This window comes from Mustela nigripes, chromosome 18 (genome assembly GCF_022355385.1).
Source record: "Mustela nigripes isolate SB6536 chromosome 18, MUSNIG.SB6536, whole genome shotgun sequence".
NCBI classification, from domain to species: Eukaryota; Metazoa; Chordata; class Mammalia; order Carnivora; family Mustelidae; genus Mustela; species Mustela nigripes.
Genome location: NC_081574.1, coordinates 2,569,357 through 2,584,893, shown reverse-complemented (window position 1 = coordinate 2,584,893; position 15,537 = coordinate 2,569,357). Strand labels below are relative to the sequence as shown.

Here is a 15,537-nt window from a genome sequence, read left to right as displayed (position 1 = left end):
CCAGTCGATTAATTAGGTGAAGGAAGGGACACAGCAGGTCTGAAAGTCTGTGCAGGACTTTAGGCCTCAGGAAAATCATGTTTCCAGAAACAAAATTCAGAAATAAGCATAAGTGATTTGAAGTTGGAGGGAGAAACAGGGAGATCTGTTCCTTAGGACGGGGATCCGGCCCGCCTCTTTAGGGGAAAACCTTCCAAACACAGCACAGCAGGAGGAAAATCTATGCCCCGAGGTCCATTTGACGTTTTGCCTCGAGGACGCGGTCCGAGTGAGTCCCGGGGCAGAGCAGGGGTCTTCCTTCACCTCCAGTATGGGAAGACCTTGAAGCGTAAGGCCCCGTAACCTTGGCCGCTCTCCCTCACCCAGGCCTCTGACTGGAAACCCTCACTTACAGCTCAGGTGACCACAGGACGTCGTCAGGGGCTCCCCCACCTGTGCAACTCAGTCAGCCTTCACTGCGCACTTCCTGCGTGCCTCAAGCCCTGCCCCACCTCCTGACCCCCTTCCTGGGTGACCCGTCCCCCGGATGTTGTCTCGGCTTCCATATCACCGGCCGAGAGCAGACCGAGCTCCTCCCCACACTGGCCTCCGGCCCGGATGCTCCCTAGTCGCGATGGTCGCCTGTTACGTCCCCGACCGTAGGTTCTCACAGCCTTCTAGCTCCCGACGGACCCCCCCTAACTGACCGCCGTCAGGATCAGAACCTCCAGTCCCCCGTTGCGGGGATCCTCCTATTGTATCGGGGGAGCGAGCGTGTGTGGCTGCTCCTGGCCCTCGGGTGCTCCCGCTCACCCACGCTCCGCCCAGAATAGCACTGGCCGGCAACTTGGCCTGGCACGGCCTGCCTTCCCACTCTCACTTCCCTGAAATGCCCGAGGCCACCCCTCTGGAGTGCTGGCCTCTGGCTTGAAGCCCTTCCTGGTGCCTCGCCTCCCGTGAGCTCTGTGCTGGCCCCCAGTGAGGGCCCCGGGCCGGAGGAGAAGGCGGCAGCAATCTGTCTTTATAGGAAATGATGCTATGAAATGCTGCTATTTTGTTCATCACAGTTTTTTGTTTTTTTGTTTTTGTTTTTTTTCCCCTTGCATTCCTTTGGATGTTTCCAAATTTTGTACCAACCTACCGTTTGGGGGCCCAGGCACCCTCCTGAAGTGTGCCCCTGAGGCAGGCGCCTCGCTGGTCTGAGCCTCACTGGGTTCCCAGCCTCAGCTCGGATCACAGCGATGACAGAGGGTCATTTCGACCCTGCGGATGGCTCTACTTTCTCTCGTGGAGCTGTGAGGCCCTGTTCCACGCAGTACCTTGAAGACAAGGCTGGGCCACTCAGCTCTCCCCTGTGACACAGGGTAGGCTCTCAGTAAGTGCGATTCCAGAATGCCCAGCAGATGACAACATGGGTCGTCGTGGCAGGGACCACGCACACCTGGTTCATAGTCTCTCTCTTGCTTCCCGCACGTGGACGCTGCCTGGGGTGCACCCGGCCAGCTCTTCATGTGACACGGTGCCACTCCTTGATTGAAGCAGTACATAGATGCTTCTGTTTAATAATCCCCAATCTTTTCCTCTTCTTTTTCATAAAAATTGTGTTCAAAATCAAAAGGCCCTCTTTAAAAATGTCACCTTTACTTCACTTTTGTCATCATGCTGCTGTCACTGATCTGGCGTTTTCACGCCCAGCTGCCCTGTGGTTGGACGGACGGACTTGCCTTCACTGCGGGATGACAGCCCTACGGGGAGGGGGACGGTGCTGACCGTACTTAGGGATGCTGCTTTGATCCACCAGCTGCCCTCAGTGGAACGGACAGACTCATGGATGAAGTGCATCCCAGAACCAGTGTTTCCACATTCCTAGTTTTCCCACAGAGAAGACACCCAAGAGGTCATACACAGACAACGAAGTTCACATTCAGAGTTTTACTGGAATTATTCACTCATCCCACAAAACTACCTTTTTAATTTTTTTTTTAAACCTACATCTTTAATAACTTATACAGTGTCAAGCCCCGATTAGGATTCCCAGTTTGGGCCATTACCATATTCACCAGACTTGATTTTTTAAGACTAGTTAGACTTTTCCCCCTTGTGCCATTCCCCAAATGTGCCCTTGACAGGTAAAGTTTTTCTATGTTGGTGATTAAAAAGAAGAAAAAGAAGGAAGAAAAAAAAAGTCTGCTGTAGGCTTGGAAGGGAGATTCAGAGGTCTCTAACAGAGGTTCCTTCCAAAACAGAGTTTGCCTGATAAGAACGTTGTTAGAATAGTAAGAAAGCCTTTTAATGCGACTTCCTGCAAAGATGTGACAGCATTTGCATTATTACTTTGAAATATAAGATATTGCCTTTTAATAGGTCACAACTGGTCAAGGGTCAGAATTTCCTCTGCTTCCACATATATTTGATAAGTGTGTTATAAACTCGGTTGTTTCCTTCTAGCCAAACCTCAGCTACTGTAGACATAAATTATGGGTAACCCAGGTCAGGTTTAGTGGAGGCTTAGTTCAAGCCCGGTCACAGCCACAAGTGTAGGTTTCCGGGGAAGAAGGTGTTGGAGAGCTGCACTCCAATGCCTAAAAGAACTTCAGCGGCAATCATCCTGCTAAAAAGATCGGTCCTGGAAACCGATGGAGCTGGCGCCGTATTCTAGTTGTGTTGTTCAGGCAAATTACTTCATCTGTTCAGGCTCAGTTTCCTAATCTGTAAAAGGGGTAAACGTAACACCAACTGTTTTAGGGTTTAAATTAAGTCATGCAATGTGTTTACTCAGCCTGGTTGGCAGCACTTGGTTACCAGGGAATAAAATAGGTAATATTCCCACTCAATGCATCGTCAACCATCACCTGAAAGTCCTGGGGATGCCTGACAAACATGCATTATACTGACTCGCCTTCCCTCAGGCTCCGGGTACCAGAAGTAGACACATTTTGAAAAACAGTCTGTTCTTCAGGAGTTGGCATGGGATAGGGAAGAACCAGTCCCGTAAATATAACGAGGCATTGCATGGTCTGTATAACTAGCCACTGGGTCGTGTATGGTCACATACAGCTAGCCACCTGGGCCACGTGTCCTCGTTAAGGGCGAATCCACTTCTGCAGACTTGCTTTAATGCAGCACAGTCAAACAGAGCAGGTGGAGTTAAATCCTCGTGTCAGAAAGCGATGGCCCCAGCACTAAGCATGCCTGTCCACTTCACAGCAACCTGCGGAGGGACGCTGAGCAGCATGGGGGGCGTGATCTTGAGCCCAGGGTTTCCGGGCGCTTACCCCAACAACCTGGACTGCACGTGGAAAATCGAGCTGCCCGTTGGCTATGGTAAGTGAAAGCATTTTTTTTTTTAAATTCCTAAAACTTCAACTTTTTAATTTCTGTCTTGGAAAGAATTCAGCTGAATGAAAAACACACCTTATTCTGTTGACGTAACTGTCTTTAATTGAAAGTGGCTTAGAAATTTAAATAACGCTTTGGCGGAATAACTTCAAGAACAGACAGTTATTAAAAAATCAATTCAGCCATGCAGCTCTTTTCAAGGCAAATTAAATTAGATGGATGATGATAGAGTAGGCACATGAAGTATAAAATGCAGCATCCCTAATTCAGTTATCCATCTCTTTATTTATAGTACCACCTTTTATAGTCTATTTCTGGGATGCAGTAATGGTTGTTGTTCCTTTGGTATGATTTTGAAGGCTTTTTCAAGTTATGACACATTTTAGGACTGTTCTATAAATTTTTGTAATTATATATTGCATTGATTTAGGTTCACGAAAATGGCTTTTTATAATATTTACTTAGGAAGTTTCAGGTTCTCTACCTTAAATAATGGATAATTTAAATCATTATGAACACTAAAATTTCATTTTGCCCCTTTCCAGAAATTCAGTCTTTGTGAAATTTTGACTCCCTATCATGCCTTTCTTTGTCTGTGTCATGGCTTCCTTCATATTTGAGTTCATTAATTTGGGTTTTCCCCACCTGTGAATTTCTCCAAAGCCCCCACTGGTAGGCGCACCACTGAGTGTCCTAGGAGATGGTGATTGAGAACTCATCTACTAAGTGAAATGTCAGTTGAATGATGAATGCACTTAAACCTAAGTGGAAATACCTGCCCTAGAAGATCATATGGTTCATTAGGTTTTCAAAGCTTTGGCTTAAGAATCTGTACCAGGAATGGCAGCAGCACCGGGAGTGCAGATGCAGAGGACCGTCCCCTTGCTCAGCAGAGAGCAACCAAGAGGCATTGCTGGCAGGAGGGCTTGGCGGACGTCAGTCAGGTGTGCGAGCATGGACATGCTGCAAACAGACATGGAGTTTTACACAGGGAAGTGGGGGAGCACAGTAGGGGGGACCTCATGGGAGGTTCATGTCCATTGAGCTCTTTAAGGGGCCGGCCAGAGAGTGAGTGGGGAGGGGAAGGTGAGCAACCGCAAAAGGACTACAGAGGCTCTCTACTTCTTCCAGAATTTTTAGTGTAGTTTTGTTTTTCAGTCATCAGCTCCAAGCCGTGGGGAAGTAGTTCTGCCCCATGTTCAATCAACATTAGCTCAGCTTTTCTCACAAGTGCCATCTGTGCCCCTTCCATGGGGATCTGAGATATGGATGTGGTGGATGCAATGGTTGAACCAGGCAGTGGGTTTGGATGGGACATGCCTGTGACCCCCGTATTCCAGCAGCATCTCAAGGCCATTGAGGGTCACGGGTTTATTAAACAAATGACCACAATAGTTAAAAGCAGAGATTCAGAGAAACACAGGCCCACTGCAGCACTGACTGCTAGGGTATGGTCTACTGAAATGGGAGATGTGCTTTGCTCATCTGAAAAACCAAAAAAGCCACATGGGGTTATGGCTAAGGCTAACTAACAATTCAGAGGTGTTCAACACAGGGCTTTGCATTGTAAACAGCAAAAACAGAGAAGAACTCAGCAGGTTTATTATTATTATTGTTATTATTATCCCAAGTATGTCCCACTTCCCTTTCAAATCTCATGAGAAATATATTATTCATAAGTTGATATAAATATTTCATTATCTTGTTTTTCCAACTTGACCATTCTGTGGTAGAGAAGGTTATTGTCTGGCATTTTTCCTCATGTTGCTTACCCGTAAGCCAATATAAAAGATAATAATTCAGGGGGAAAATCTGCCAAGTTGTCTTAGGGTCATGACCTATGAACTCAAACAAAATATTTATTTGAAGAAATGCCAAAATGAAAGAAAAGATTTATGATATGTTACAATTAAAATGATGTAAGTCTTTAAATATTTGATATTGCATGCTATTGCGTTTTGAAGCTATCTTGAAGAAAATGCAAAAAGAAATTTTATGTCTTAAATCCTAAATATGTATGACATAGTATCACTATCCCTACCTCTTTAGAATAAATGTAGTTATGCTTCAGAATACAGTTGAGCCATGAACAACCTGAGGTTTGGGGTGCTGACCCAGTATACTCAATGATTCAAGCATAGCTTTTGATTCCAAAACAATTTAATTAATAATAACCTACTGTTGATCAGAAGCCTGCCTAATCGATAACATGAACAGTTGATGAACACACGTTGTATGTTGTATTTTCTTTATGTACTGTATTCTTACAATAAAGTGAGCTAGAGAAAAGAAAATGTTAATAAGAAAATCTTAAGGAAGAGAAAATGCATTTATAGTTCTGTGCTGTAAAAAATCTGCGTTGTTCAAGAATCAACTGTAATGTTACAGATTCAATGTCAGGCACCAGGTTTGCTTGTGATAAATTTTATAATCTATAAATATCCTTCTAAACATGAAGTTACAAATGAGGGAGAAGGCATGTAAGTGGTAGAGGTCCCTCAACACGGTGAATATTTGGGGTTTTTTCATCCCTGCTAAAAAAGCTTTCTGAAGTTTAAAAAATTACAGAGCATTTTGCTGATGTCGAGAAAACTTTACATCCTAACTTTCAATCCCCCATGAGATTTTTGAAACTCTTAAGTCAATTTATTTTATCCATGTCTGCCATTTCTTCCTTATAATAACACGACTCAAAACACCACCTCTCGCCTAGCTCTCAAACACACACATTTGAGCTCCCCATTTTCAGCTGCCTGTGATGTCTTTTCATCTGGGGCACCCAAAGGTGTCACACAGACTCCGTTCAAATTCAGATTCATCACTTCCTTCTTCTCCTCCTCAGCCTGTCCCGCGGTGGACTCTCCTGTTTCACTCCGGCTCTGTGTCTCCGGCACTACTGTTCTCCTCTTGGCTTCCCTTTCCCTCAGCCTTGTCTTGACCACAGGATCCCCTGTACGCACCCAAGTTATAGGCAGACATGAGATCACTACCGTGGAAAATTGGAGAAAGGAAGTTTGGGTTTGGAACCCAGGAATCTGAAAGTTTAAGTCAAACACTCCAGAAGTTCCTTATCACAGAAACAAAGAGTGGCATAGCAAAGATGAGCATCATGGGCCTTAATGATAACTTCTTCCCTCTCTGATCTCCCACATTGTGTCCTATTAGTGGAACAGATCAGGGGATTGGGAAGATATGTTTCTAGGGATGTCACTGCAGAAAACTCCCGCGGTTAGGATGATTCTGGTAAGCAAGCTGGAAAGCATTTCCTCCTTCAATGCATAATGTGATGGACACTTTACAGTAGAAATGTGGTAGAGCTAATCAACTCTTCCAAATGAACATGGGCATTGACACATTGCTGTCGCTTCTCACCGGCGGCCCCTATTCTAGTTCACCCGCGTGTGTGTGTGTGTGTGTGTGTGCGCGCGCGCATGCATGCGTGCGTGTATCTGTGGGGGCGGGGATCTCCTAACAGCCCTTTCTCTGTCTGAGGTTTGGGAAACCATTTTAAACAATGTATGTTGTAGTAGCTCTGGGAAGTTCATCAAGAAGTGGGCGCAGTGGGGAACTTGCTTCCGTAAGGCACAAAGAGAAGACCAGTCATTGTGGACACGTACTTAAACTGGCAATACTAAGTACCAAGGGAAACAGTCGCTTAGCCCAGCAGTTCTCAGACTCGGCTGTGTACAAGAATCATTGGCAGGAATGGGTCCAGTAGGTACAATGGAATTCCCGTGGCTGCCCCCTCCATGCTCCCTCTCAGCACTGCTGGCCAGACAGGGAAAGGGGATCCAGAGTTTTCTTAAACATAAATTCCATTTCAATATTTTTACAGTTAGTTTCCTCATTTCTTCAAGTGCTGGGGATCTGCACATGCATTCCTGGGTGTAGTTTTTGGTTGCTCGGGGCATTGGTGACTATCGTACTGGTGAGCCCAGATGCTTCAGCTTCCCCAGCTACCTGAACGACACACTGATGCAGAGCACGGTATCGCTGCCTTTCTTGATGTTTTTCAGTCATGGAGGATTTTCCTCAGGGTCGTTAGGGTCTTTCGGTGCAACTGCATTGTGTGGGACTGCCCAAGAGCTTCTCTAGTCCGTTAGTATAGCTGCTACAAGCATAGAGAAATAATCTTTTGATTATCTCATTCTCTCCCATGCCCAAGGTTAGTCGATAGTTTAAACAGGCAAAAGGAGTAGTGACTTTGGCAATATGTGAAAACCACCTTTGCATTGCTAATTATTTGTTCCAGTGGTAACTATTTCTTGCATCCTGTCTCAGGCAGAGAACTCAGCTTTCTCAGTGATGGGGGCACTTCGAGCCAAGGGGTGGACAGCAGGGGTCCTCGGTGCCCATGTCTGGGGGCTCTGAATGGAGTAGAAACCTTAGCATTATCAGTCACTGTGCCATCGATTTGCACAAATTACCACAATGGCTTTGAATCTCCTTTCCTTATCTTTAAATTAAATATCAATGGGATGCCTGAGTGGCTCTCTTGGTGAAGCATTGGCCTTCACCTCAGATCATGATCTCAGGGTCCAGGGATCCAGCCCTGTGTCTGGCTCCCTGCTCAGCGGGGAGCCTGCTCCTCCCTCTCCCTCTGCCCCTGCTCCTTCTCCCTCCCTCTCGCTCTGTTGCTCTCACTCATGCACGCTCTCTCTAATGAATAAATACAATCTTTAAAAATAATAATAAATCAAAAATAAGCAGAATAAATAAATATCAGAAAGCACGATTCTCACAGAGCTCTTCTGAATGAGTGTAACGCCTGATGCGAGGAAGGGGCTATTGGGTCATTGGCTGCTTTTTGTTGCTACACCAGATTCTCTAATGATTTTTATGTCATTTTCTTTCTTTTTCGCAGATTTGGGTTGCTGGTTTGTGTTGCTTTGGCACAAGCCTCATCGACACAGAATGTCTGTCTCTATTTTCTCGAATTTTTTCAAGTCACAGTCAGCAGACGTGCAACCACGTTTTTTGTTGGTTTGTTTGTTTTTGCTTTATCATTGCCTTTCATACTTAAAAACCACCCCTCCGGCTCTGCATGCCCTGCTGTCCAAACTGACTGTGTCTCTGGCCATCTCGGTCCCATGCAGGGAGGCGTTCCCTCAGCTCTCAACTGTGAGCTGCCAGAGTTCAGGACGCACTGGAGGTGCTTACCAGAGCGCGTCATATTCACAAGGTCTACCGACTAAAACACAAGGTTTAACCGAGAAGTCACGGCCACATTAGTGTTTAAAGTTTTGTCAAATCCAAAGTCAAAAACCCTTTGTGCGGGTGACTTTTACTGACACTTGGTTTTCGGCGTGCACGGTGATGACATGAGCTCAGAGAGCGCGCGCTATGTTAGTCTCCAAATGGACATTCAGATGGATTCTCGCATCGCAGTGACACATTTTTACAGCGTTTGGAGAGATAGTAAGAGGATAGCTAGGTAATGCTTCTATCAATCCCTTCATTCTGGCTTCATGATCCTAAACTTGACACAAGTCACTGAAATTCTGATAGCTGAATAATTCCATTTTAAACCAGATTAACGCTGAGCTCTATTCTGTTCCATTTCCTGATGTGTATTAGGAGGTTTGAAATGTGGCTGGGTACTTTATCCTGCTTAAAATGCTAATGTTTCTTCTAAAATTGTAATTGTCACTATTCTATTTCCATGTCAAGTTTAATCCCAAATCAGTAAAGACCCCTCTTACTGTTTCCGTCACTTTGAGATTTTGTCCGTCTTTGACTGCTTCACCCCTGACCTGCTTGCGGCCTTTGGTTTCTCCCCCGACTGTGTCATTCCATGAATTTCAAAATGTATCTCTGGACAAATACATCCGAGGTCTGCGTGTGCATATCTGAAATGAGCTGATTTGAAGCCATTTCCCTGCTCTTTGATTTGATTTGATCCCCAAACTGTGAATGTGTTCTGTGAGTGTCTGGTCTCGTGCTAATTCCCCATGGTCGTCGCACTTTGGGACATGGACAGAAATGTCAATAATTTTGGGTTTGTTTGTGGTTGCTCCCATGTCTGCGTTATGCTTCACAGTGATGAATGTGACAGGTGTCCCTGAAGTTCTAGACCACAGGGCTCAGCAGCCCTGACCTAGGCACAGACTCACTCAGAAAAAGGACAGGTTATTAGTAATAAGCTCTTTTATCAGATCTCTGGGCCCTGCTACAAAAGGAAACCTTGTTTCTAATTCAACAGTGAGCGAGGGAATCAATCCAGTGCATGTGCAGGTTGCTAAGTGGTCCAGGAGCTCAGCTGCCTGAGTGTGGACGAGGCCTTCAGAGCCCAGAGATCCACTAGTCCTCCCTCCCCTCCTCCCTCTTTAAATTAAGTATCTTCCTCCCCCCTCCCTCCTCCCCCCTCCCTCCTCCCCCCCCCCCCTCCCCCGTCCCCCCTCCCTCCTCCTTCCTTCTCTCCTTCTCTCCTTCCTCCCTCAATCCCCCCCTGCTTTTTTCTGCTTCCAAATTTGACCCACATCTTTGTTGAAATTTAGGGGAAAAAATGAACACTTCATTGATGGTTCTTCAATAAAGTTAATTACTTAACATTTTAAAAATATTCACAGACATGTTTTAGGTTGTAGCAGTACCGCCTACTCCTATGTTGTCTGTAACACGGCGGTGGCCGAGACCAGGGCAGACCAGGATCCCTCTTCCCGGACGGCTCAGGTGCTGCTAGTGTCACAGGAATTTACTGACTCATTCTAAGATGCTTCTAAGTTGTGATTGACTGGTTAAAGATCTTTCCCTCAGGCCAGGTTTTCCTCCTGCTTCTTGCTTCCTGGTTCCCTTCCTAAAGTTTCCCATGTTCTTTTATTTTTTTAAGTCTATTTTATTTTATCTTATCTTATATTCAGGAATCTCTACACCCAAGGTAAGGCTTGGACTCCTGGCTCTGAGATCAAGAGTCACACACTTTCCCAACTGAGCCAGCCTGAGGTTTCGCACATTCCATTCCTTCCATCCTTCTTCTCCTTGTCACGGTTGAACAGACTTAACATAAGCGGTCTTCTCCAATCAGAACTGCAATATTTCCAGCGTCTTGAGGTTGTTAGCTCTCGCGCAGCCCGTTTGCAAACTAGGAACATGAGCGTTTCGCCAGCTGGGCTCAGGTGTGAATGTAGCCCTGCGTGTCCGTTGCTGCCCTGGACATAATACCCAGCACTCAGGGCCTTCGCTTGCTCGCCTGTCGAATCGTGATGGTACTGATAAGGACTTTGCTGGGTAATTGCGAGAAAAGTGTTTGCTCATTGGTTGGCCTCACATTTACTCCCAGACAAAGGGCCACTGCTTATCCCTCAATGCTTCCTTGCAAAGTTCTCTCCATCATCGATAGAATCATTCTTCTGGGATCACGATCTGTGTCCTGAGTGCCTGTGTTTCTTTCCTACTCTACTTGGACTTTTCTTCCTCCTTTTGCACTGAATGCCACTCGTGGTAACTGTATTCCCCATCAGGACCTAAGCAGAAATGTTTATTATCCTTTTACTCCTCACGAACACTTACGTGAGGCAACCCATGTAAGCATTATCTTCAGTTTTCCAGACCTAGCAAGCATGTGTCAGATATATTAGATGAGAAGTAAAAATAAAGCTTCTCTTAATGATCAAGGGAGAGAATTACACAGAGTGATGCTTTTCTCACGGGTTGGGAGAATAATTGGTAATGGCTATTGGAATTCTCAGTTTAGGCTTTATAAACCTAAATTAGTTGCATGGATTTATGTTTAATGCCCTTCGAGCCCTCTGTCAACTATTTAAGTGACTTAAAATATTTCAGTAACAGTAGTCAAATAAATTTTCAAAAAATTCCACGAAGTTATAATAAATAACTAAATGATTCTGATTTTGATTTCCTCTAAATCTGACATTCTCCTAAATTATCAAGAGGAATTTCCTCTAAATGCTTCTAAATTATCCTCTAAGATGAACATGATACCAGTGACGCTGGTCATTTGGACAGTCCTGTAGTGTGCGACCCGAGCCAGGCTCTTGACTGAAGTGTGTAAATTACCGTGGGATTTCTGGATCGGGTTTCTTGCAAACATCCGTAGTGTGCTTCGTGTGCATGACACAATTGGAATGATCCTTTGTTAAATTAGCAAGTCTCTTGTGTGGCGGGACGACCATCCATTTAAAGTCCACTTGGAATGGCTAGGGCATTTTCTTAGACCCATTTTGGCTTCTTTCTCGATAAAGTTGTAAATGAGCGCACGGATGATTAGACACAGAATTACAACCTTGCGTTTACGGCTGTAATAATGTAACAGGGCTGGACAAAATCATTGCCAGATGCGAGTGCCAGTCATTATTCTAAGTATTGTAACCTCATGTCTCTGTGATGTACTCCTGTAATCACACTGGACCAAGCCGCTGACTTTAGGGACGTTAATGACACAGACAAAAGTCACATCGCCAGTGGGTGGCACAGGCGACACTGAACCAAGGTGTGTTGTGGCCGGAGCTGGGAGCTGTCTGGCACCCAGACTGAGCTGTTCTGCCTCCTGGAGAATCAGTGTGGGGAGACCGATAGAGCTTGAATCACTTTGGATAAGCATTGATCTCACACATTCTGGTAGTCATTTCCATTAATTTTGCGTGTTTTTTCCCAGGTGCACATATTCAGTTTCTGAATTTTTCTACGGAAGCTAATCATGACTACCTGGAAATACAAAACGGCCCCTACCACACGAGCCCCATGATCGGGCAGTTCAGTGGTCCGGACCCCCCCTCGGCCCTGCTCAGTACGACGCACGAAACGCGCATCCACTTCTACAGCGACCACTCCCAGAACCGGCAAGGGTTTAAGCTCACTTACCAAGGTAAGGGATCCACGAAGTGCAGACATACCTCCTCGCTTGAGATGGTACTGAAATCCAGACCTCCGTGTTTGGTGACAACTGTGTGTAGCTGGGCCCAGGGGCTTCCAGCCACGTCACAGAGCCGAGGCTGTCCGTGTCCGCACAAACGGAGGCACGGAGGGGAAGCACAGCCCGCCCGCCTGGCCGTCCCCACAGCCTCACGCTCAAGCCTTGCCAGCGGTCACTGCCTCCCCACGGCCGACATCACACTCCTGAGTCACCCACTCAGCATCACACCTCCTCCCTCTTGTCACTGTCCTCTGAGCCGCGGGTCCATCGTGTCCCTTCCGGACCAAGGAGTGGAGAGTCCGCTCCCAGTGGCTGTGGGACTGGCAGCGGCCCTCATGCTTGGGACCTTGCCTCAGCTCAAAAGAGTGTCTAAAGGTATTATTGAAGCCGTTTCACATGACGTCAGAGAACCAGTCCAGTGCCTGGATTTCTGCTTTTCTCAAACCATCTAAATATAAGACTTTTAGATGAGTCTGAACCCAGCATTATCGAGCCATTTCTAACATGGGAGAAAGTTCGACATTTTCCTCTCGTACCCAATAATTTAGGAGGCCTTTCTTGAATATTGTTAAGTCAGACGAAGCTGAGAATGTCAATAGGGCTTGCTTTCTTGTTTTTCAACGTGGCTAAATCCTTGCTTTCTTTAATTCCGTAGACTGTCTTTGAAATTAAGGGCTTTACTATTTTCTTACTAAAAGGTGATGGTATTTTATGTTGAAGTTTTAGACATTGTTACTTAAGTCGTTACTTAAATATAAAATATACATTTAGATTTCCAAACTTGGGGTCCCTTCAAATACAAAGTCCACGTAGGTGGCCAAAACGGGGGAATGAAGGCGGGGCCGGGGAGGAACAGGGCAGGAGGCATGACCGAGCCTCGGTGCGCAGGGTCTTCATTGCTTCCAGCTCGAACTCCTCCCCTCGCCCCTTAGGAAAGTGTCACCTCCTGCTTGGGACGTGCGCATGCACACACACATGCACACTCAGGTGCACACACATACACAGGTGTGTGCGTACACATAGGGGTGAACAAGCATATTCATGTACTCACAGGGACACACACACAAGTGCACACAGAGACACAGCTGCACACACATACATGGGGCACATACACAGGCATATGCACACACACAGGTGTGAACAGACACATGTACGCACACAGACTCATGCACACACAGGGCCACACACACTCATAGGCATGTAAACGTACACAGGCACACACACAGGTGCACACAGAGACACACGCACACACATACAGCAGCACACATTATGTTCATGATCATCATTTTATTATTTATTTATTTATTTTTTAAAGATTTTTTCTTTATTTATTTGACAGAGATCACAAGCAGGCAGAGAGGCAGGCAGAGAGAGAGGAGGAAGCAGGTTCCCCGCTGAGCAGAGAGCCCGATGTGGGGCTCGATCCCGGGACCCTGAGATCATGACCTGAGCCAAAGGCAGAGGCTTAACCCACTGAGCCACCCAGGTGCCCCCATGATCATCATTTTAAACTTGGTTCTTATAAGGTGCCGTCTGTTCCTCAGTTGGCATGATCTTGATGTGTGAGTCAAGAAAGATGTGCGTAATTACCATGTCTTCCACAAACTTCCGATTAAGTGATTTATCTCTTTTGTCTCAAGAACTTTTGAAAAGCCTTCTTCATTGTACATATTTTTAATACTGAATTCAAAATTTAACTTGTCTTTCCTTTTGGCCTCCAAAAATCAAATACAAATTCCCATGAATTTACGTGAAAGTTTGGGAACTATACTTTAGTATAGTTTTGAAACTACACTTTATCTTACATAACGCTAACCTCCAGAGTTCAAAAATGTTTTTTGTTTTATTTCTTTTGCTTTTTCCAGGTAGGGTGATTTAGGCCATATCTACCCATTTTTAAAGCTTTCAATTACTTGAATCCAAAAAGAATGGTCTAAAATAAATACATACACACACAGAGAGTCTAAATAGAAATTATCTAGACGAGAGGTCATACGTTGCTGCCATTGGCTGGCACAATATTATTATATATATTTTCTCTAAAGGCTTAATTTCTATGAGAGAGAGACACAACAAGAGAGAGCACAAGCAGGGGGAGCAGCAGGGGGGGAGAAGCAGGCTTTCTGCTGAGCCAGGAGCCCGATGCACAGCTTGATCCTAGGACCCTGGGACCATGACCTGATCTGAAGGCAGACGCTAAAAGACTGCACCACCCAGGCACCCCCAAATGTTATTTTTTAAATTTAACTTTTAAATATTTAGAATCAGATTTCATACGATTTGCAAAATATCCATAGATCCACTTTCCTGTATCTTGCAGTGTCAGAATCTGCAAACTTTCGGTCTGTGTTTGCACAGAGGGACAGCTCCCCCAGGTGTCCTAGTGGCGGCCCCCACAGAGGGAAGGCATTGATTTCAGAAGTTTCCTGTAGTCCCTGCGAGCTTTGATCGCTGGTTTTGCCTCTGTGGCCTTCAAACGTTGTATTTGGTGAATTCTCATCTAGGCCAAACATCTGGTTGCCTGAGCAAATGTTTTATTTACTTGATGCCTGACTCTAAGTATCCACATCAAAAAATAAATAACTAAGCAAATACTTCCTAAGAAAGATATCCTTTTATTGTAGGCAATTCATTTCCTATAAATTAGAGCTGTACACATAAGTTAAATAAAACGAATGGGAACATGAATTTGAGGTGTTCCAATTTCTTGAAGCGTATCATATCTGACAGGGATGGCAGTTAGGGAGCTTATCAGTGTTTCTCATTTTATGAAATTTATAAATGGCCAAAATGACACCATTCTGACTGGTATGTCACATCAAAATTCTAGGTCCTACTTGAATTTATAAGTTAAGTTTATAATTAATAACTCGTACGAAGATGCATAAGTCATGCAGATAAAACTTGTCATTCTCAACGATGTCTCTGCCATATCCCTTGTTCTGAAACCCTGTCATTTATTTATGGCCGTGGAAAGGTCAAAAATGGTACAGTGGATGTAGCTGTCCAGAAGTTAAATGACTTATACAGAACTTGAGATACGGAAGGTGAAGAGCCGTGTTGAATAAAATTGAGTTCATGTGCCCTATTTCTGAGTCAAAGGCTGAAAACTGAAGGGTAGCGTGAAGATATTTATCAGTTCTTTAGATTTTGGGAAATATAGCAGACATCGGGAAGACCACGGCGCGATTCCACTGGCATTCCCACTGCACACCTGTGATTAGACACATGAGGCCGCGTTGCTTGAGATTGATAGGTGTCGATAATAGTTATTTTCCTAGACCCAAACAAAGGATTCCTGGTGGAAGATAAAATCCAGTGTGTTTTCTTCCTCTTTTCCTATGGGT

The 15,537-nt window shown here is 45.2% G+C and overlaps 1 protein-coding gene across 1 annotated transcript in view; it reads left to right on the top strand.

Moving 5' to 3' along the window:
* CSMD1 (CUB and Sushi multiple domains 1) overlaps positions 1–15,537 on the top strand; it is a 1,942,714-nt gene that overhangs the window by 1,762,441 nt on the left and 164,736 nt on the right. The window contains exons 40-41 of the mRNA XM_059384481.1: positions 3,187–3,303; positions 11,933–12,142. Of these exons, the coding sequence (XP_059240464.1) occupies positions 3,187–3,303; positions 11,933–12,142 (327 nt within the window). The remainder of the gene's footprint in view (positions 1–3,186; positions 3,304–11,932; positions 12,143–15,537) is intronic.